General features: G+C 48.5%; 1 protein-coding gene and 1 long non-coding RNA gene across 7 annotated transcripts; one reads left to right on the forward strand and one right to left on the reverse strand.

Moving 5' to 3' along the window:
* Positions 1-448: 448 nt before the first annotated feature.
* On the reverse strand, positions 449-4,697 carry LOC121141966. Its single transcript, XR_005878950.1, has 2 exons — positions 4,360-4,697; positions 449-1,715 (listed from the first exon to the last, which is right to left on the reverse strand). It is a non-coding gene; the product is annotated as an uncharacterized LOC121141966 (long non-coding RNA).
* On the forward strand, positions 3,662-19,279 carry Nrros (negative regulator of reactive oxygen species). 6 transcript variants are annotated; one of them, XM_040750937.1, is made up of 5 exons: positions 3,662-3,903; positions 10,371-10,838; positions 11,133-11,262; positions 15,149-15,269; positions 17,065-19,279. In XM_040750937.1, the coding sequence occupies exons 3-5, from the start codon at positions 11,234-11,236 to the stop codon at positions 19,033-19,035; spliced, it is 2,121 nt and encodes a 706-aa protein (XP_040606871.1). In that variant the 5' UTR covers positions 3,662-3,903; positions 10,371-10,838; positions 11,133-11,233; the 3' UTR covers positions 19,036-19,279. The 6 variants fall into 6 exon arrangements, with proteins under 6 accessions (XP_040606871.1, XP_040606870.1, XP_040606872.1 ...); XM_040750936.1 differs by having other exon boundaries at positions 10,371-10,503; positions 10,698-11,262; XM_040750938.1 differs by having other exon boundaries at positions 10,371-10,503.
* Positions 19,280-21,130: the final 1,851 nt, after the last annotated feature.

Raw genomic sequence — 21,130 nt, forward strand, 5'->3', positions numbered from 1 at the left:
AGGTTGGACAGTGTCCTTTCCCAGTGACTCAGTTGGTCTAAACCTCTTCCCGATAGCTCAGCTGATTTCTGTTTCTTCCAGGCAGTGGGGCTTATCTGAGATTCTTCTTAGCGTCCACTGCTAACTCTTTCAGTGAGGGGCCCAGTGAATTTGGTCAATTTCAGGGACTTCATAAAGCTGTTCTGGGTTGTTTACCTTCTGGTTTAAGGAGCTTCCCGGCAGGATGGAGTGTTTCAATCTCAGAGGAAACTACAGCACAACATCAAGTATTCAAAGGCAAGAGCCCATGGGGATCACTGTCATCTAAACCACCACAACCCTAACACAACTCTCAGAAGTCAGTAACTGTTCCAGGACAGTCTCCAAAGCCACAGAGAAACCCTGTCTCGAAAAAACAAAAAACAAAACAAAACAAAACAAAAAAGAAGTCAGCAACTGGAGACTCACACAGAAGATGGATGGATTTATTGCCTCTCTCTCTTCTTTCCTTCCCCCCTTCTTCTTTAAACAAATGTTAATGGTGTTTGGGATAGCACGTGTTGCTACCCCCAAAAGTTTACAGTATAACTGGAGAAACAAGACATAGTTCCCCAAAAGATAAATCACAAGCATGAGCCCAGGGGCTGTACATGGTGTGTGTGGAGGAAGAGGCTTCTGAGGTGGGGGGCCCAGGCATGCCTTGAGAATGGAAAGGGCTGGAAAGGCAGGGAGGTCTCTCGGCAGAGGGAGAATGGAGTGTGTTTGTGGAAATAACAAGCTGGACAGAGCGTATGACGGGAGCTTTCGGACCCTGGACCTACCTCCAGGTGGGATGTAACAGTGAGATAACACGGAAGTCAGGCATTGGCCTTTCTATGCTTACCTCAGATTGCCCAGGAATGCAGAGCACTGCTTGACATTGTGATGGTTAACATCGACTGTCTACCTGCCAGGGTCTGGTAGAAGAGACAAGCCTCATGCTGGTGAAGGATTACCTAGGTTAGATGGAGAAGGGAAGATCTGCCTGAACTGTGAGTGGCACCACTCAGGGGGCTGGGGTCCTCCGCTGGGTAAGATGGGGAAATGGAGCTGATCGCTAACATTCACCTTCCTATTGCTTCCTGACTGCAGATGCAACATGACCTGCTGTCCTAGGCTCATACTACCATAACTTCGGCACTATGATGGAGCCTGAACTGCGAACCAACATAGACGTTTCGCGCCTTAAATCGCTTGGCTCAGATATCATCACAGCAGCAAGACGAGACACTAATAATCTAACACAAAGCCTACGTTGTTCAACAGGAGCCAGAACAAACACCACAGGCCAAGAAAGAGACACACAGCGATGCTTAGAGGGGTATGCTTGGTCGGTGATGGCAGGACCACTCTGGGTTGTGTCGGAGGACTCTGATCTGGGCGTTGGGAAGGACCATGGAGCATCCATCTAAGCAGGAGAATCCCAACTGGACACTCAGGCCTTCAGCCCTGCTGGCATGAGAAGCATTCTTTCTTCAGCTTTGACTTGGTGTCCCCTGGAAGTCTTTGGGGTCCTTCTGCTGCTACTCTAGGAGAGCAGTCTTTGCTATTTTCCAGTCAGTTGCCTTGTCTCTCCACAACCTTTAAGGCTGCCAGTTTTTAAGTTTCCTTGAGAGAAATCTTGCAGAGAATGCCAATGTATAAATCATATCCAAGTGGATGATCTGGGGGTGGTGGTACAATGTGAAACTCCAGCACTGGAAAAGGGAGGCAGGAAGATCAGGTGAGGGCCTGCTGTGACTGTGTAGTGACTCCCAGGCCAACCTAGACTAAAATGAGACCCTGTCTTTTTTTTTTTTTTTTTTTTTTTTTTGGTTTTTCGAGACAGGGTTTCTCTGTGGCTTTGGAGGCTGTCCTGGAACTCACTTGGTAGTCCAGGCTGGTCTCGAACTCACAGAGATCCGCCTGCCTCTGCCTCCCGAGTGCTGGGATTAAAGGCGTGCGCCACCAACGTCCGGCGAGACCCTGTCTTAAGAGAAAGAAAAGTAGCAGGGTGGTGGTGGTACATGAATTTAATCCCAGCAGGTGGATCTCTGTGGTTTCAGGGTCAGCCTGATCTACAGAGCAAGTTCCAGGACAGCCAGGGCTACACAGAGGAACCCTGTCTCAACAAACCAAGAGCGAGAGATAAGGCACCACTCCAAAAACAATATAGAGAAACCCTGTCTCAAAAAACCAAAAAAAAAAAAAAAACCCCAAAAACAACAACAACAACAAAAAACCCTCATGCATCAATAACTCTTAAACCGGCTGAACCTGGATTTAAACAATGCCCAGGTAAATGGTACAATGGTACAATGGCCAGCCATAAAGACCCCAAGGAAGGAATGGATTGATCCCCACACATTTTAGGGTCATACCCTATGAAAGATGGGTGAGAGTCTAACTAGGAGAGGAACAAGTTTGGCCATCTACTGCTGGGCATGGGGCCTGCCCTAACCCATGGTTGTAAACCCAGTGAGACCCCTTGGAGAAACTAATTTTCCTTTGTGAGTGGTTAGGGATGGGAGCTCATGTCCACTTCTCCATCGCAGCCCTGAGTCCAGGTCTGGTTTGGATCTGTGCAAGCCCTATGCATGCCGCCATCATTGGCAAAGGGTTTTCTACATAGCATATCAAGCCACCTACCCATCCTCCATAGAGCCAAGAAGTCCATGGTACTGACGGTCCACAATGCAAGCTCCACTAAAAACAAACCAAACCTTTCCTTTCTTTGTCTTCCTCTGCCCTTGCTTATTTGTTTGTGGCAGGGTCTCACAAATCCCAGGGCAGTCCCAAACTTGCAATTTAGGACAAGACAATCTTATAGTCTGATCCTCTTGCTTTAGCCTCTCCAGGGTTGGGACTATAGGTGTGTGCCACCATGCCCAACTTTCTTTTCCATTTATTTATTTACTTAATTTTTTGTTTGTTTCTGTTTTTGTTTTTCGAGACAGGGTTTCTCTGTATTGCTTTGGCTGTCCTGGAACTCGCTCTGTAGACCAGGTTGGCCTCGAACTCACAGAGATCTGCCTGCCTCTGCCTCCGGAGTGCTGGGATTAAAAGCGTGCGCCAGCAACGCCCTGTTTATTTACTTAATTTTTAAATATTTTATTTAACTTTATTTTATGTGCGTTGGTGTGAAGGTGTCAGATTCCCTGGAACTCGAGTTACAGACAGCTGTGGGCTGCCGTGTGGATGCTAAGAGTTGAACCTGGGTCCTCTGGAAGAGCAGCTAGTGCTCTTAACCACGGAGTCATCTCTCCAGGCCCTTTCCTTATTTTTTTTTTTTAAAGCACGGTGCCCATTTAAAAAAAAAAAAGATTGCTAAAGACTAGCTGAGTCGATAAAAACAAAGATAAACGGGTGGACAACCCTTCTAAACGGTGGACTCGTCCCCTTTTCCAGTTAAACAAACTTGTGTTGCCCTTCAGCAAATTCTGCCCCAACTTGATCCTTGGACAGAAACGTGGAGAAAGAAGACTTCCTGGGATTACGGACCACAAGCCAGGACTCTCAGCTCCGGTGCTCACCCACCCAGGAGGGAGCTTAGCGATCCTAACATCTTCGAAGACTGCACCTGCTGGTCCTCCAGGGGCCGTGCGCCGCCCGCGTCCTTGTCCCATCCCCCGCGCCCCCCGCGGTCGCAGTTCCTTCTAAGACGCCTGCTGAGTGCTGAGTCGCTGAGCGGCGAGCCCTCCATGTGACTTCAGTTTCCGTCGGTTCCTTCCGCAAGTACTAAAATAATCTGATGCCCCAGAGCGAGTAGGCAGCGCGGCGGCGGCGACTGCTGTCCTGGAGGCTGGGGCCCTGGAGACGATGCGCCCCGCGGAGCCGCCTAGGCCTGCGGGAGCCGTGAGTATTTCGTGCGTGGGCTCACCGCCGGGCACCGCCAGGCTTCTCGAGGTGGGCGAGCTGGGGAAGAATTGGGTGGTGGGAGGCCAGTCCCCTCCCCCCGCGCGCACACGCGCCTCTTGTGAAGTTTGGTTTGCGGTGTACAGACACCCCGCCTCCGGGCTGGATTTGGGGGCTACACCTCTGGCGTGGGTGGAAGTCCTTCCCTCTGGAACCTGTAGAGCTGAGAAGGAGGGTGTGATGTGGGAGAAGCACCTAGGACTTTAGAATCAGCTGTGGTTCGGTTCTTGCCGCTTCAGGGCGAATGTGAACAGGTCGGTGAACGTTCTGAGCCTCCGTTTTCTCATCCCACCCTTGCCTGGTCTGAGTGACCGGACATAAAGAGACGAGGCTGTGGACACTCACCATGCGGGTGTTGTCATCGTCTCTCTCGCCCCTCGATATAAATTGAGACCCACCATTACACAGGCAAAGGCGTGAGACTCGTCTACAGTTACGAGGACTTACCAGGAGTTTCCCAGGGTCAACTGTGTGTGTTCAGCCTAAAGACAGCACAAGCGCCTCTCCTAGAGTCTTTGTCCCGGGTAAAATCTACTAGGAGGTTACTCTGATCCACAGCTATAGGAGTGTCAGAGAGAGGCTAGAGCCAGGGCCTTCCGACTCTTGTCCAGTGCTCTGCTGTAGCCCCTTGGGCCTCTCCGGGCACAGACACACACCCATGTACCCACAAACACCCAGGAGCGGCAGGAAGAAGCTTTACCCTCAAAGAGGTCGCTGACTCCACGTTGCTCTACGGAGATGAACACGTGCCGCACTGTGACTAGGATTGGAGCGACTAAGGCAGGTTTTCCAGAGCCCCTTTTTGCTAATGACTGAGGCACTGACTATTTCCATGGCTGCAGGTGTTTGGGTGTTTTCTAGTCTGGGGACGCCCCCCTCAGGCTGTTCTTAGAGGGGGTTATAGAATCATGGGCTCAGGAAAAAAAAACCTCAACATCTGTCTTTAGGTTAAAAACAAAGCCATACAGCCTCACAGAGAAGGTGCCTTCATCGATGGGGTCCCTCGAGGGAGCTCTGTGGGCACACACACTCCATCTGGCTGTCCTAGAACTCACTACCCTATAGTTCTTAAGCCACTATCCGATCACCACAGGAGCATCCTAAGGAGAGCAGGCTCCCAGTGCCCTTTTTTCCTGTGAGAGGGCTGTAGGAGAAACAGGAAAAAAGTCTTCCAGACTTAAAAAAAAAAAGGTCCAGTGTAGACCACAAGCTGTCTACTGGATACAGTGCACATTCCACTATGGAGTAGAGACCAGACTCTTCTGTGGATAGCTGGTGGCTTGGGTCATGCTGCATCCATGTCATGACCACATATGTCAGAAGAGAGTGGGCTTGCAACCACACCAAAAGGCCTTGATCATCTTTCCTAGAACCTGCTTGTCTGTAACACACTCACAAGTGTCACTGGCTTCTGCTCACGTGTCACTTCAATGACACATTTATTAATATGTGCATATGTCTCTGACCTCTGAATTTATTATTTACTCCTTTCCCTCTAAACCATTGTTTTCAGCCTCATTGGTAAGCAAAGGTCATGTGTGCAACCTGATGGGTTAGCAGGTGGTTTCTGGAAGCTTGGAGAGGCAAAGCAGACTATGACACTTCCAACTCATGATGCCTTGTGTTTCAAGGATCTAGAAGATAGGATTGTTTTATTATTTATTTATTTTTGTTGGCATGGGGGATCGAGCCCAGGTATTTGCACATGTTAGGTCTGCCAATGAGGTACATACCTGGCCAGCCCTAGATAGGATTATTTAAACTGCAGATGATAAAACCCAGCTGAAAACAGCTTCATAACACAAAAGAGGATTTGTTACGTCATATAACTGAATAAGTCTAAAGCCAGTTACTTCAGGCATGACTGGATCCAGGTCTCAAAAATGTCACCAAGAGTCCATCTGTTCTCATCTGGCTTTGCTTTCTTCATACTGGGTAGGTCCTGGGAACAGAAACAAAGGCTGCCATCAGCTTCCAACTCCCACCAGTGTGGGAAGCAAGAGAAAAGGTCTTTCCTCTTAGTGTTGTATCTGTCGCTGGAGTGATACTGTGTCTAATATAAGCCCATCACTCTGGTTAGAGACACAGAAAACGTAACAGGGACAGCCTTCTTCACAGTCCCCACTGTGAGGAGTTGGGATCAGACCAAAAGAAAAACAAAACCCAAAGAAACAAACAAACTGGACTTCTTAAGAAGGCATGGATTAGGTGAACAGTGAAATGTACTCAACACTACTGAATTGCATGCCTAAAAATGATGACAGCTATACATTCTATATGTGATATAACAGAGGGAGGGAGGGAGAGAGAGAGAGAGGGAGAGAGAGAGTTTCCCCAAAAAGCAACCCAGCAGTAGTTACCAGAAGCAGCAGGAGAAATGAATGTGGGCAGGCAGAGAGAACTTTCCAGGACAGAGTCAGGGACTTGCACCAAACAGTATCTTTGGTGTGAGACTTCATTCAGCCCCAGCAGAGGGTACAAAGAGGAAGTAGGAGCTTGACCCTGAGGTGGGCATGAAGAACAAGGCTGGGCCCAGTGATGGGCTTGGCATGGCCGCAGGGTTCTGTGAGGTCCCCGGGGACTCCCCTCTTTCAGCCCCAGCCCCCACACTCACCACAGTCAGGCCTTGCACCCTGTGGCCACCGCCTGCTTCCACCCCTAAGAAAGATAACGATCAGGGAGGGGATTTCTCCTCAGGAGACAGCATTTAGGGTCTGACGTTTCACACTGCTTCTTCACAGTGAGTCCCAGCTATCCGAGGTAGCCCCAGTCTCTCTTGGCTTCCCTTGTCTCTCTTGGGTGAGAACGCTGTGGGCTGTCCCTCAGATTGCAGAGTCAATGGTGAATAGCGCTCTCCCTGCCTGGCCTGGGGCCTCCTTTTTCAACTTGAGGCAAGCTAATGGTTCCGGTAACCACCCCACAAGGCACTTGAAGCTTCCACCTGGACTGCCCTAGTGACCTTCCTCTTGCTCTGGCTATTGGCCATTTCTTCTAGGCTTAAATCTAAGCTTCTATTTTAGCTAATAATCTTGGCTTATTCCTTTCTAATTCCCAGGGCTTCAAGGCTCTCTAGTCATTTAGCTCATCCCCCCCCCCCAACCAACCAAGAACCACTCTGCTTTCGCAAGGGTGCTAATCTGAATATCAAAAACAGCGTGGCATTGGTCTCTGACCAATCAGAATAGATGCTGTAGTTAGAAATAGATTCCCAAGGGTCAGGTGTCACCTCGGCGGCTGAACTATTGTGGCACCATCAGAGTTCTTATATTTTTGGTTGTGAGACTAGCCTTTAACGGCTGAGCCATCTCTCCAGCCCACCCTCAGAGTTCTAAGAGAGACTACTTATCTGGGATAGATGCTCTTGGCCACTCATCAACAAACATGTGTCCACCTGTGCACCCAGCTGGACATCTACATGACAAACAAAATACCTCCCCAACAGGTGTCCCTCCAGCACCTTCTTCCTGGGCTGAACTCAGCTCTACAGGACCTGAGTCACTATTAGTTGGCGCTGGCCTTTTTGAACTGTGGATTCCTTATCTGAAGAATGGAAATAATAAGCAATGTCTTAAACAGGCATCTGTATGTTTGTTATGTTCAAATACAACATCGTTATTCATGGTGGCCAAAAGGTGTTCATCAACTGATGAAAGAATCAATAAAACGAGGTAGAGGCAGAATTTCAGTCTAAAGGGAAATCCCCATGTGTGCCCTAACAAGGATGGGCCTTGAAGGGAAAGCCTCTGTGATGTTCGAGAGCAAGACAGGAAAGAACAGCTACGACACCGTTCTCTTTAGAACAGGCAATCCCCAGAGGAAAATCCGTGGGTATAGCTCTGCCGGAGAGGGAAGTGTGGGGAGCAATTTCAAATGACAAGGGTTTGAGGGTGGCCTGATGAGAAGGTTATGGTGATGGATGGTGGTATGGTTACCTAGCAATGTGAATGTACTTAATGCTACTGAATTATGTTCAAGAGAGCTAAAGTGGAAAATTATATACATATGTTACCACAATAAGAGAAAAAGTGGAGATCACCTCCAGTGCATAGAACTGTTGCTGGTGTTAGTGAACCAGGGTCTGTAGGAGCCTTTGCAAATTCAGGCGTTAATGTTACTGACTGAACACATTAAGTTACAATCCAATTCTCTTGGCTTCATGCAGTAATTTTTTTTTTAAAGTCTGTTATTTAAGAAGGTAACTTTTGGCCGGGCGTTGGTGGCCCACGCCTTTAATCCCAGCACTCGAGAGGCAGAGGCAGGCGGATCTCTGTGAGTTCAAGGCCAGCCTGGTCTACAAAGTGAGTTCCAGGACAGCCTCCAAAGCTACAGAGAAACCCTGTCTCGAAAAACCAAAAAAAAAAAAAAGAAGGTAACTTTTTTTTTTTTTAAGATAGACTCTTACTATGTAACCCAGGCTGGTCTTCAATTCTCCATCCCCCTGCCTCAGTATTCTGAGTATACTGGGATACAGACACATACCAGCATGCCTAATTTAGAAAAGAAATTTTAATGCCGGGCAATGGTGGCGCACACCTTTAATCCCAGCACTTGGGAGGCAGAGGCAGGCAGATCTCTGTGAGTTTGAGGCCAGCTTGCTATACAGAACAATTTCCAGGGCAGTCAAGGCTACACAGAGAAACCCTGTCTCAGAAAAAAAAGGAAGGAGAGAAAATTTTTTTAAATCATACTGTCCTCATTCCTTTGTGCATTCAAAATAAATTCTTCCTCTGCTGCTCCTCCTCTTTTTTTCTTCAGTTTATTTTGAAATAGGGTTTCTCTGTGTAGCTCAAGCTCATTCTGTAGACCAGGCTGGCCTTGAACTTAAAAATCTGCCTGACTCTACCTTCTGAGTACTGGGATTAAAATTGTGCACCATCACCACCTGGTATCAATAGGAGGATTTTCATTTTCTTTTTTAGTTTATTTTTGAGACAGGACCTCACACTGTAGCCCAGGCTGACCTGGAATTTATTTAGCCCACGTGGGTCTCAAACTCATGACAATCCTCATGGCTTAGCCTCATCAGTGTTGGTGTCATGGGTTTTTTAATTTTTGTATTTATTTTTCTAATGTGCCTAAGCAGAGACCAAAAGATGTCATCAGATCCCCTGGGACTGGAGGTAACAGTAGTTGTGAGCTGCCATGCGGGTGATGGGAATTGAACTCAGGTCCCCTTGAGCAGCAGCCAATGTTCTTAACTGCTGCGCCATCTCTCCAGCCCCCTTACAGCAGTGTTTAAAGAGTTAAATTGTTTTTTGGGAGAGAGGTACTGATGACCACAGTGTGTGTTTGTTTCTTTGTTTGGTGTTGATGGCTGAAGCCAGGTCCAGGCTCTTCCTCTGATCTGCCTCCCACCCTTTCTAAGTTTTCTTTTGAGAACAGGTCATGAAATTTCATAGGCTGGCCTCAAATTCACATCTTCCTGCCTCAGCCTCCTGAATGTTGAGATTACAGGCATGTACCGCCATGCCCAGCTATTTGGTATTTTTTCTAATTAGTTATTTAATTTTTACCCATTTTACCTGTGTCATATGTGTGTGAGTGTATGTATGTGCACTACATACGTGCAGGAACCGATGATGTCAGAAGAGGGCATCAGATCCTGTGGAACTGTACTTACAGGCAGTTGTGAGCCGCCATGCAGGTGCTGGAGCTGAACCCAATCCTTTTCGAGAGCAACAAGTGCTCTTAAGCAATGAGGCATGTCTCCAGCCCCCATCCGTTTGTGCTGGGTTTGTTGCTGTTTTGTTCTAAGATTTATTTTTACTGCTTTTTAGCTGTGTGCAGGTGCGTATGGAGGCCAGAGCCATTCTATTCTCTAGAGCGGCTGATGTCGGTGTGAACCACCAGCTGTGGGTGATGGAAACCAAATTTTGGTTCTCTGGAAGAGCAAACACACTTAATGGCTGAGCCATCTATCTCTCCAGCTCTTTGCAGTCTATGTGTAAACATAATAAAAAATAAGATGAAGTGAAGGATACGTAAAAACATGATAAAAATAAGTACAGTAAAATGTTATGAGCAGAATGTAGGTGAGGGGTGTGCAGTGATCACTGACCGCAGGCTTTTTTGAGTTTGGCTGCATGCTCAAGTTTTTCCTTCATATGTAAATGTTGGAGGAAAGTCAAATTATTAATAACTACTCGAATTACTCCTCATAAGATTTAAATAATAAAAACCAAAAGAAAATGCAATATCCTGTCATAGCATCTGGGTTATCAGATTATTTTCCAACTGGACTGTTGGGCTATGAAGGGGAGGAAGATACATGAAGGATAAACAGGGATTTGGTCAAGGAGACCGCAGGAGGGGTCTTTCCTGCAGAGGAAACAGCTTGTGAAATGTGTGATGCCTTCGAGGACTGCGTGAATCCCAGAGCGGTTGGGGTTTGTGGCGCTGAGGTTGAGCTGGTGCAGAGCTCACAGGCTTGAGTTTGAACCGAAGCTCTCGTTCACCAGGCATTGGACCATATCCCGTGTGCCTCAGGTCCCGCAGGGATGCCAGCATTTCTACTGATCTGGGCACCCATTGGGGATCCCTGTCAGTCGTTGCTCCTTTGTGCCTTCTCGAGGAAACCGTGGTAGAGAGTAGGTATGTTCATTCCCACTCCAGGATAAAATTAGCCCTGGTTAATCTTTGTGGCCTCTGTGCATAGTGCCCCAGGGACTCAGGGTTGCCACCTCCCCAGGAAGCCCAAGCTCACAGGCATCTATCTCCCTTGAACGAGAGGAGATGGGATACAGCTCCTTCATCTTATGTTTTCTACCTTGACTCCATTTGCACAGCCTCCACTTCCCATGGGTTCAGATGATGCCTGGCTTCACTAAGGCATGTGTTTGCCCCCGAGTGGGAGGAGAGGGCACTGCCGAAGGCTGTAGAGGTACTTGTGGTGGTCCCTGATTCCACGCACGTAAATGGAAACTCTGGTATGTCCTTACAAAGACAAAGCTTTTGCATGAGCATTCTTTACTCCTGTCTTGACCCAACCTTTTGATGATTGTCACCCATGGCCATTGCTAGAGAGGAGCCAGATATGGGTCTAGGCCTTACCCTCGTCCAAGTCCCCCTACTTTATACAGTCCTTCCTGCTTCCTCTTGAAGCCTGGTGGCTGGCCCTTACTCTTGCAGAAGTCACCGGTGGGAGGGAAACCTGTGAGGGGAACTGAGAAACTAATGCAGTACAGGTTGGGCGTCTGAAGAGATTGTTTTCTCATGTACAGAGGGATACTGGAAAGCCACTGGCAGCTACAGCTAGACACCCAAGAGCCAGTTGTTATCTCTCAGTGGGAACACATTTGCCGTCTTGAAGACCTGTGGCTAGATGCATTATGTGGCCCTAGACTGGATAAGGTAGGCTGACCTCTGTTGGTTTGGTTGGCTGGCCCTGACCATGTGGGGAGTTGATTTTCTTATCTGTGGCCCCAGGAAGATGGAGTCTGAGGAGGCGGTAAGCGCTCAGTGAGGGGAAATGCTGCTGCAGCCCTTGAGCCTCCGTTCAAGGAGGGGCTGGAGCAGAGGCTGGCCAGAATTGATGCATTTGTCTTGACATCCATATTTGACAAATGTCTGGGGACTATTTCATGGCCTTCTCCAGGCCGGCTGCCCCCTCCAGCCCTTTACTAGGATTTCCAGCTATAAAACAGTGCTGAGTGGTCCATTGGGAAATTGAGCTGACTAGTTTTTGGTCAACTTGACATAAACTAGAGTTATGTAGGAAGAAGGAACCTCACTTGAGAAAATGCTTCCATCACACTGCCTGTAGGCAGTACAGCCTGGATCCATGGGGTTTTCGTCTTGACTGGATTCAGGGCATGCTCTCTCTCCCAGGCACTGAGAGGTTGCAGTTCTGTGCTTCCAATGTACCAAGTCTGGAGCTCAGAGCTCAAAGCTCACCCTGGGAGGCTCTAGGTTTGAACTTTGTTGAAGGATGGAGCCCCACTAATCTAGTGCTAAGAACCAGAGGGAGCAAACCAGCTTGCCTGGAGCTTTCCGTGGTACTTCCTGGTACAGCCTGGGCTGTTTGAAGCAGGCACAGTGGAGATGCTAATGCTCTTTGTTGTGTGGTGGCAGCTGTCCTTTACTTTCTCACAAAGGCAGGGTCCCTTTCTGTCAGGCATGTAGTCACATCTTCTGTGTATTCATGGGTGTCACTTTCACACTTGACACTGCACACCTGCTTCTCATGATCTCCGTCCCCCAATCCATAAATACTTGTCTCTAATACAAAATGCCTCTGACGACTGCCTGCTTTCTTCTCCACAAAGCCTCTTTCTTTAAGGCTTGTTTAGCTTCTCTCATTATTTGAGGAGAAAGTTTTTTTTTTAGGTGAAATTTCTTAATTATGTGGTAATGCATGCATGACACTTGCTAATAGCTCCTTCAGCCTGGAAGGCATCTCGGTCCTTTGCCCAGCAGCCACTGGTACTATAGATAGTAGCAGCTGGAGGTGGAGAAGGCATCCTGTGTACAAAAGAGGGCTCCTGGGATTTTCCAGCGAAATATGATTAACTGCACTGCTTATCTTGAGTCCTGCGGTGCAGTGTCCCTGAGGAGTTTTCAGCAGATTGGTAGTCTAGAAGAGTATTTCCAACCTGAAAGCTACTGTTTCTCAATCATTTCATACCTGTTTTCTTTCAGTACTGGGGCTCGCACCCAGGACCTTACACACACTTCTCTGGTGCGCTCGATTGCTGAGCTACATCCTGGCCCAAGAACACCAACTCCTTTTGGTTTTCATTTTGAGAGTCTCAGAAAGTTGACCAGACTGGCCTCAAAGTTGTGATTCTTCTGCCTCAGCAGGAACCATCCATCACTTCTGGTTCTGTATTTTCATCAAACCCTGCTTCAAGGCCATTTTCATTTTCATCATTAGATCAGAAAGGAAACAGAGGTCACCTGGACTATTTCAAGTGGGAAATGTAGTACAGGAGACTGGCAGAGAATGATGGAAGAGGCTAAGAGCCAAACAGACAATAGCCTCTTGCCATGCAGGAATCTGTGCGTTAGGCAGGAGCGATGGTGGTCCCAGAGTCTGGGGTCACCAGGAAAATCTCAAGGGAAGAGAAAAGAGGAGAGATATTTTGGATTCTCCACTTGCCTGCCTTCTAACTTCCCAGCAGCAACCCCGATAGCCAAACGTGCTGTGGACCAGCTGTCACCAGGGCTTGTGCAGCCTTCAGAGGGTGAGGTCATCACTCTGAGGATGGATAGCTCTTACCAGTGCAGTTGTCTGTCCCTGGATCACCCTATTGCTTCTTTAAAACAAAAACAAAACATAAGATTTATTTTTAGTTATATGTATGTGTGGGTATGACAAATATACATGTATATGTTGGGGCTGCTCTTTGAGGCCAGAGAGAGGTATTGGACCTCCTGGAGCTGGAGTTGCAGGAGGTTGTGAGCCACATGGCCTGGGTACTAGGAATCAAGCACAGGTCCTCTGCCAAAGCAGCAAACACGATTAATCACCGAATCGTCTCTCCAGCCCCTTGTCTTAGCCTTGATTGTTAATATGGACTTTTATCCCAGCCTTTCCGAGTAGGTTGTTTAATTGGTATAGTGATATAGTCATCATTCAGGCTGTGCTACTCACTCTATTTTTTTTTCTGTACTATCCTAGAGATGCTACATCAGAACAGCAACCACTCAAGCTGCTCAGTGCTATTTGGAATTCATAAATAATAATTAGATTATTATCAGCTTTCACAGTTAGTGAAGCACTTTCACTTCAAAATCTTTAAGGGGTTATTATTGCTCCCATTTTGTGGGAGGATTATCTGAGACTTGGAGACTCTATACAAATTAGGGAGAGTGGAGGCAGAATTTAAACTCTGGACTGTCCAGATTCCAATCTCTATGATCTTTCCATGACATTCTTTTACTTAATGCCAGATGTTGCCCTTGTGGGCATGACAAGATTTTCTTCTTTTTTTTTTCTGGGCTAGTTGGCTGAGTTTAGGAGGAGAGAATACCTTTAAATTTTGCAAACATTTTGGTGTCTCACAAATTAAAGTTATACTGGGTGTAGTGACCCAGGTTTATCTAGCGTGCCAGTCCGAAGTGCTGTGGGCCCTTGGAGAGCTTACTCTTGCCCTTCACACATCATATTTAGTCTGTCAGTATTCAGCGTACAGCTGCATGTAACAGCCCACGCATGACAGGAAGTGGAGAAAAAGATTTACAGTGTTGACAATTCCCATTTCCCCATCTCTCCTCCATGAGCTGCAGGACATTCGGTGAGATGAGAACGTGAGTGAACCATTTTTTAGCATGCTTGGCGTTTATGAATCTGGCAACCTTATCTCAGGATGGGCGGGGATCCCAAAGTTTCAGGGGTGCTTGTGTGTAGGGGGAAGGGTGCTGGAGGACACTGAGGACAGGAGTCCAGATGGCTCCACATATGCCATCTGTGTCCTGTGCCAGCCATAAGGTAATAATTCCTGCACAGGTGCATGAGAGCGAAGAGGGCCTTGAAAGGGATTCCCAGAGGCCAACGGGCTGAGTTGTTTTTGTGGTGTTGAGAACCGGGCTGGCCTCCAGTGAGAGCTGAGACTGACCTGCGTGGTTTCACTTGGTTTTTCTGATAGTCTGTTTTCACCAGTGAACATTCAAATCTGACCAGGAGTTAAGCTAACCTTTAGCATACTAGAAGGAAAGCAAGGAGGAGAGAGGCAAAGGTGGTCTGCATTGTGGGCAGGGGAGTCTGTAAGTGGCATGGAAGGTGGTGAGGAGGTCCGTGTCAGCATGGTGCTGCTGACCCAGGGAGAGGCTGAAGAGCTGCTCCGAGGTCCTCTTGGGGGTATCCAGGCAAGGAAGGAGCAGATGGAATGCTGGACCGGACCCATGTCTCAAGCCCATGTGTGAATCTGGCAGAGATGAGCTTCAGAGAGGGAAAACTGCAGAATGGCAAGGCACCGGAAACTCAGTGACCTCAGGTCTGGTACTCAATCAAGTCGTGTGCATCTCCTGTCCTGCCCCTTTGGGGTTTCAGAGGTCAGCCACCTGCCCATTGAATGGCATAGGCAAAACGAAAATGAGTTCTTGCCAGTGGTGTCAGGGAAAGGTTGAACATGTTGGCTGAACTGAGAAACTTGAATACTCTGTGGTTTTCCACCCCGTTGTAGTTGTGGGCCTCCTAGAGAAGACACCTGCTGGAGCTAGCCGGCTCCCTCTGCCCCATGCTGAGCATCCCTCTTGGCTAACCTGCCTTACTCAATTTGTCCCGGTCTGTCCACAGAGCTGCGCTTGAGATGGAGTTCCTGCCCCTTTGGCTCTGCCTGGGTTTTCACTTCTTGGTTGTGGAATGGAGGAACGGAAGTGGGATGGCCACTGCAGCTTCCCAAGGAGGCTGCAAGGCGGTGAGTTTCTCTTGGATTCTGACCTCTCTTTTGTGCCTGTGCTCATGAGGCTTGCTTGGTTTGCTTGGAAAGCTGATGACTTGTCAATTGAAGAGGGCAGGGAGTGAATGAATCTAACGCAGTGTGTGCCTGACTGGCTGTGCGCATGCCCAGTGCAGTGTGCATACTGCTCATTAGCAGGATTTTTTTCAAGATGGCACTTGGGAAGGACCAGGAAGTCTCCACCCTGCCTTCGCTTGTATACTGATGACAGGAGGCCCCAGAAACAGGACAACACCAGCCACCAAGAGCAGGAAGACCTGGCTAATGAGCTCCACCAATGCTGCCAGGCACTGAGGGAGACACTCAGTCCTGCCTGCAAGTTTGTGTGCAAGCCAACACAAAGGCTTCAGCGACCCCACAGATAGCGTGCCACCCAAAGTGTACTGCAGAGCAATGCTGGCGGCCAACCTTAAGCTTCTCAAAGTCCAAAGGCGGTGGGAGTGGGGTTCCAGCCACTTTCCAGGGCTCAGTCTGCACTCTGCCCGGTGGGGGTAGGGCTCCAGCCACTTTCCAGGGCTCAGTCTGCACTCTGCCCGGTGGGGGTGGTAGAGACTTGGCCATCAAGGAGGTCAAAGACAGGATTTCCTCTGGCTCTTATGATTCGAAGAGTCTGAAAGTTTCGGCACTACTCTCCATTACATTAGTGTTCGTTCATCCTTAACATAAAATGGACGTGGTAAAGTTCCTGTATGCTCTGTAATGATCTTTTGCAACAATTTGATGAGTCCATGGGAATTACAAAGGTCTGAACCTCCTTTGACTGCAGCAGCGTGGAGGAACAGGGTCCATCACAGGCTGAGGAAAGCCACCATGCACAGTGGTCTCCAGAGAGGCCTCAGGAAAATACAGACAACATCTGTCTCTGTGCAGAGACTCAATTTGTGAAAATGTCAGTTCTCCACACATTAATGCCACCCCAACACGAATGCAGTAGGCTTTGGGAGGGGGAGTGGAAGTAGGGTGGAACCTGCATATTCATTCTAATGCCTATGCTGAAATTTAAAAAAAAAACTCAAGTGCTCAACAATGAACAGCTTAATTAATTAGCGCACAGCAGTAATTACCACTGACATGCCAACACTTATTAGCCATAATAAATGTGATTTACATAAGCAATCACATTCAATCCTTGGGAAAAAATAATCTATGAGCAAATTACAAGTGTAATGGTTAGTGACTTTTATCTGAGAGAGAGGCTAAAATTATCTGAGTTCCTTTTTTCTTCTTCTTTTGATATGGGGTTTCTCTGTGTATCCCTGACTGTCCTGGAATTCACTCTGTAGATCAGGCTGGCCTCAAACTCACAGAGATCCACCTGCCTCTGCCTCCTGGGTACTGGGTACTGCCACCACACCCAGTTACTTTTTATTCTTTTATGTTTCAATAGAGCATCAATGTTTCAGTTACTATCTTTTATTTTAGTAGCCAGTTAAAGAATTTGAGACTGTAAGCCGTTAGCTCCTTTCTCGGGGTCAAATTAACATGCTGCAGGGAAGTTCAGACTTGGGTGCTGGCTCCAAACCTGGGTGTCATCCTTGGGACTTTTCTCCTCGTTCCACTTTGTCCTTAGAGACTGAGCCATTTGGTACTCATAAGTAAGATGCGCCTTGACTTACTGACCAGCCTATAGGAAGCAATGGCATTGCTCCTCTTAAAAAATTTTCCCCTGGACACTTAACTAACACCTTCTTGCCAGCTAATTGCTTTCGCAAACTACATGTCTGTGCCTAAAGTTGTGTGTTTTTGGACCTAGGTGGATGGAGTCACTGACTGCCGGGGGCGAAACCTTGCTTTGGTACCCAGAAACCTCCCATCACATTCCCGGATGCTCATTCTGGATGCTAATCCCCTTAGGGTCCTGTGGAATCATTCCCTCCAGGCCTACTCACACCTGGAGAATCTCAGCCTGCACAGCTGTGACCTAGACCGTATTGGCCACTATGCCTTCCAAAGGCAAGAGCACTTAAGCACTCTGGGCCTGGCAGACAACCACCTCTCTGAGAACTACAAGGAGACAGCAGCAGCTCTCCACACCCTGTTAGGACTTCGGAGCCTGGACTTGTCTGGAAACTCCCTGACTGAAGACATGGCAGCCCTCATGCTTCAGAACCTCTCCTCGCTGGAGGCTGTGTCCTTGGCAAGGAATACCCTCATGAGGCTCGATGATTCTGTCTTTGAGGGCCTGGAGCACCTCAGGGAGCTGGATTTGCAGAGAAACTATATCTTCGAGATTGAGGGTGGTGCTTTTGATGGCTTGACTGAGCTGCGGCGTCTCAACCTTGCCTACAACAACCTCCCCTGCATTGTGGACTTCAGCCTCACACAGTTGCGGTTCCTCAATGTCAGTTACAACATCTTGGAGTGGTTCCTGGCAGCCAGGGAGGAGGTGGCCTTTGAGCTGGAGACGCTGGACCTGTCTCACAACCAGCTGCTCTTTTTCCCTCTCCTGCCTCAGTGCAGCAAGCTGCACACCCTCCTGCTACGGGACAACAACATGGGTTTCTACAGGGACCTGTATAACACCTCCTTGCCGCAGGAGATGGTAGCGCAGTTCCTTCTTGTGGACGGCAATGTGACTAATGTCACCACCGTCAAACTCTGGGAAGAGTTTGCTTCCAGTGACTTGTCAGCGCTTCGTTTCCTGGACATGAGCCAAAACCAGTTCTGGCACCTGCCAGATGGTTTCCTAAAGAAAGCACCATCCCTTTCCCACCTGAACCTCAACCAAAATTGCCTGAAGATGCTCCACATTCGGGAGCATGAGCCCCCAGGAGCCCTCACTGAGCTGGACGTGAGCCACAACCAGCTGGCAGAGCTGCGCCTGGCTCCCGGGCTCACCGACTGCCTCAAGAACCTCCAGGTGTTCAACCTGAGCTCCAACCAGCTCCCGGGAGTCCCTGCTGGCCTTTTCGACAATGCCAGCAGCATCACTACAATTGACATGAGCCACAATCAGATCTCACTCTGTCCCCAGGTGGTGCCCTCAGACTGGGCGGGGCCCTCCAGTTGTGTGGATTTTAGAAACATGGCCTCCTTGAGGAGCCTTTCTCTGCAGGGCTGTGGGCTGAAGTCATTACAAGACCGCCCATTCCAGGGGACCTCGTTGACACATTTGGACCTGTCTAGCAACTGGGGCATTCTGAATGGGAGCATCAGCCCTCTCTGGGCTGTCGCCCCTACGTTACAGGTCCTGGCTCTCAGGAACATAGGCCTCAGCTCTGGCACTGCAGAGATGGACTTCTCTGGGTTTGGGAATCTGAGAGAGCTGGATCTTTCAGAAAATTCCTTAACCAGCTTCCCCAGGTTCAGTAGCAGCTTGGCTCTGCGAACTCTTGACCTCCGTAGAAACTTCCTCACGGCCATTCCTCAGAGGGCTGTGTCTGAGCAGCCACTGAGGAGTCTGCAGGCCGTCTACCTCAGCCAGAACCCTTATGACTGCTGTGGGGTAGAGGGATGGGGGGCCCTGCAGCACTTCAAGATGGTTGCTGACTTGGCTATGGTCACGTGCAACCTCTCTTCCAAGATCATTCGTGTGGTAGAGCTGCCCGAAGGCATGCCTCGGGACTGTAAGTGGGGGCAGGTGGACACTGGCCTGTTCTACCTCGTCCTCATTCTGCCCAGCTGCCTCACCCTGCTGGTGGCCTGCACCGTCATCTTCCTCACTTTTAAGAAGCCTTTGCTTCAGGTCATCAAGAGCCGGTGTCACTGGTCCTCCATATACTGACTCTGTGCCAAGGTTAGAGTTTGCTCTGTGCTCATGAGGACGCTTTTCTGGGAAGCATCCTCACATCTGCAGATGCCCGTGTGACGCCGTGAAGGTTAAATGAAAATTTAAAGAACTCCCATCCTTAGTCCCATTAAATTCTTCTCCCACCCTTGAGATTTATCATCATCATCCTGTGAAATATTTATTAAGTGACATTCTGGTAGAATAAAGGGCGCAGCTCATAAATATTTTTTAAATCAAATGCATCTTGTCCTTTGATGGTTTCCTTTGGGTTATTTGTTTTTCAATGGTCTTTCTTTGGTGACATCCATGGAGGCAAAGGGTGACAGTCTGATGCTATTTGACAATAAATACATCTCCCACTGCATGTCCCAGGAGGGTGAGAGCCAGCATCCTAAAGATTTATCCAGGACAATAATCCCAAGGTACTGCCAGAGGCTGTGGCATCAGATGTGGACTCTCCACTCTAGCCACTGCAGTGATAAAGGGTCAGTGACAGGCCCTTCCCAAGGGCCCTGGGTTCACATCTACTGGGTAGTCATGATGCTCCCATTGCCACCATGGACAAGCTAAGAGAATGGTAACTCAGCCTGAGGTCACCCTGTCAGTGACCCAGAAGCTGTGCTTGCTCTGAGGGACATCAGAGGAATGCAGAAAGGAAGGACATTGAGGCCAGCTATGGGGACCCTCCCACTCCACATCAATCACATAGTAATGCTCAGCACCCGGCTCCTGAAGTCCTTTCTCCCTGAATTCTTCCAAGAAAAGCAGAATATGCCTGCGCTCTTCCCTGCGGGACAACGTAAAGTCACCGTTCCCATCCTTTTGGTAAATACCAGTTTACACAGTTGCTGCTTCTCGTCTCTACTTTTTAAGTGGTAAAGGAACTAAATGAAGTGGCGATGGCAACTGAGGGGACAGAAATTGACTTCTGTTACTGTGTAGACTAATGTCAGCAGACCTGTTAAGGCAAATCAGAGAAAAAAATCGATGGTCTTAACTTGGCAAAGCAGTAGTTTCCCTTGAGTGCTGTACGAAACTGTCCCAGTAAGTCACTGTATTCCACAGCATCAGCGGCAACCCTTAGATGCCGTTGGATTTTGCTCATGCAATCACCCACCTTTCCTATCTATCAGTGACTTGACACATCCTGCATAACCCTTGCCAGGTGCTTTCTGTGTTCCTGATGCTGCCTTGAAGCCTCGGCCCTGTCCTGCTGAATGACCTCTCTCAGCCACTGCTCTCAAAGACAGGCTCTCATAATTGCCCCATTAATAAGACCTATACCCTGGGCCCTGATATTTTCTAGAGTGATGACTAGCTACTTAGACAGAGGAACTTAACCAGGTGGCACTGGTGGCGCACGTCTTTAGTCCTTGTATTTGGGAGGCAGAGGCAGGTGGATCTCTGAGTTTGAGGCTAGCCTGGTCTACAGAGCCAGTTCTAGGACAGCCAGGTCTACACAGAGAAACCCTGATTCTGAAAAATAATTGAACAAAGGAACTTATCTGTGGCAGGTCTTGAGTTAGTATGCCATTGGTGCTTTGAATATCTCACAACAAAAGTTTGGTTCTACCTGATTAAAGCATCGTGGGAATTTAAGCAAAGGATCCTGGGAAGTTCTGAATACCCTGGGAGGCTGAGGATCCACCTTGGAAAGTGGGTGGGAACAGAGGATGGCATGTCACCATTAGGACCACAGACTAAGCATTCCAGAAACAATCATTTTGAGAATGTGACTGCAACCAGCCATGTATCCTGGATCCACAGTTCCCACTGCCGCCAGGGCTACACTCATCATCACTGCCATCAGCTACTGTTCCTTAAATCTGTGCCACCAGCAGATGCACAGCCTGGAGTGAGTCCATGGTTAACTGACCATAGGTCCTGTGACCCTGCTTGGCTGCTAACTGGATGGGCACTGAACTAAGCACATGATGTGCCCCTAGGGGAGATGTTTTGAAAACAAAAGTGGGCTGTGTGTCTTGCAGTGCTTATTTCAGACAGAGTCCCCAAACACAGGAAAGAAAAAGGATGCTGAAAAGACCAAAACTGTAGCCAAAAGAGGTCATGCTTTTGGGGGCAATCGTGC

Source organism: Mesocricetus auratus, unplaced genomic scaffold (genome assembly GCF_017639785.1).
Source record: "Mesocricetus auratus isolate SY011 unplaced genomic scaffold, BCM_Maur_2.0 Super-Scaffold_100008, whole genome shotgun sequence".
Classification (NCBI taxonomy): Eukaryota; Metazoa; Chordata; class Mammalia; order Rodentia; family Cricetidae; genus Mesocricetus; species Mesocricetus auratus.

What these genes read in the sequence shown, in the direction of transcription:
- Nrros (XM_040750935.1), top strand. Translation starts at nt 11,234, where the DNA reads ATGCATTATGTGGCCCTAGACTGGATAAG. An exon ending in GTGGCCCTAGACTGGATAAG is followed by an intron (nt 11,263 to 15,148) that starts GTAGGCTGACCT and finishes GTCTGTCCACAG; the next exon opens with AGCTGCGCTTGAGATGGAGT. An exon ending in CCCAAGGAGGCTGCAAGGCG is followed by an intron (nt 15,270 to 17,064) that starts GTGAGTTTCTCT and finishes TTTTGGACCTAG; the next exon opens with GTGGATGGAGTCACTGACTG.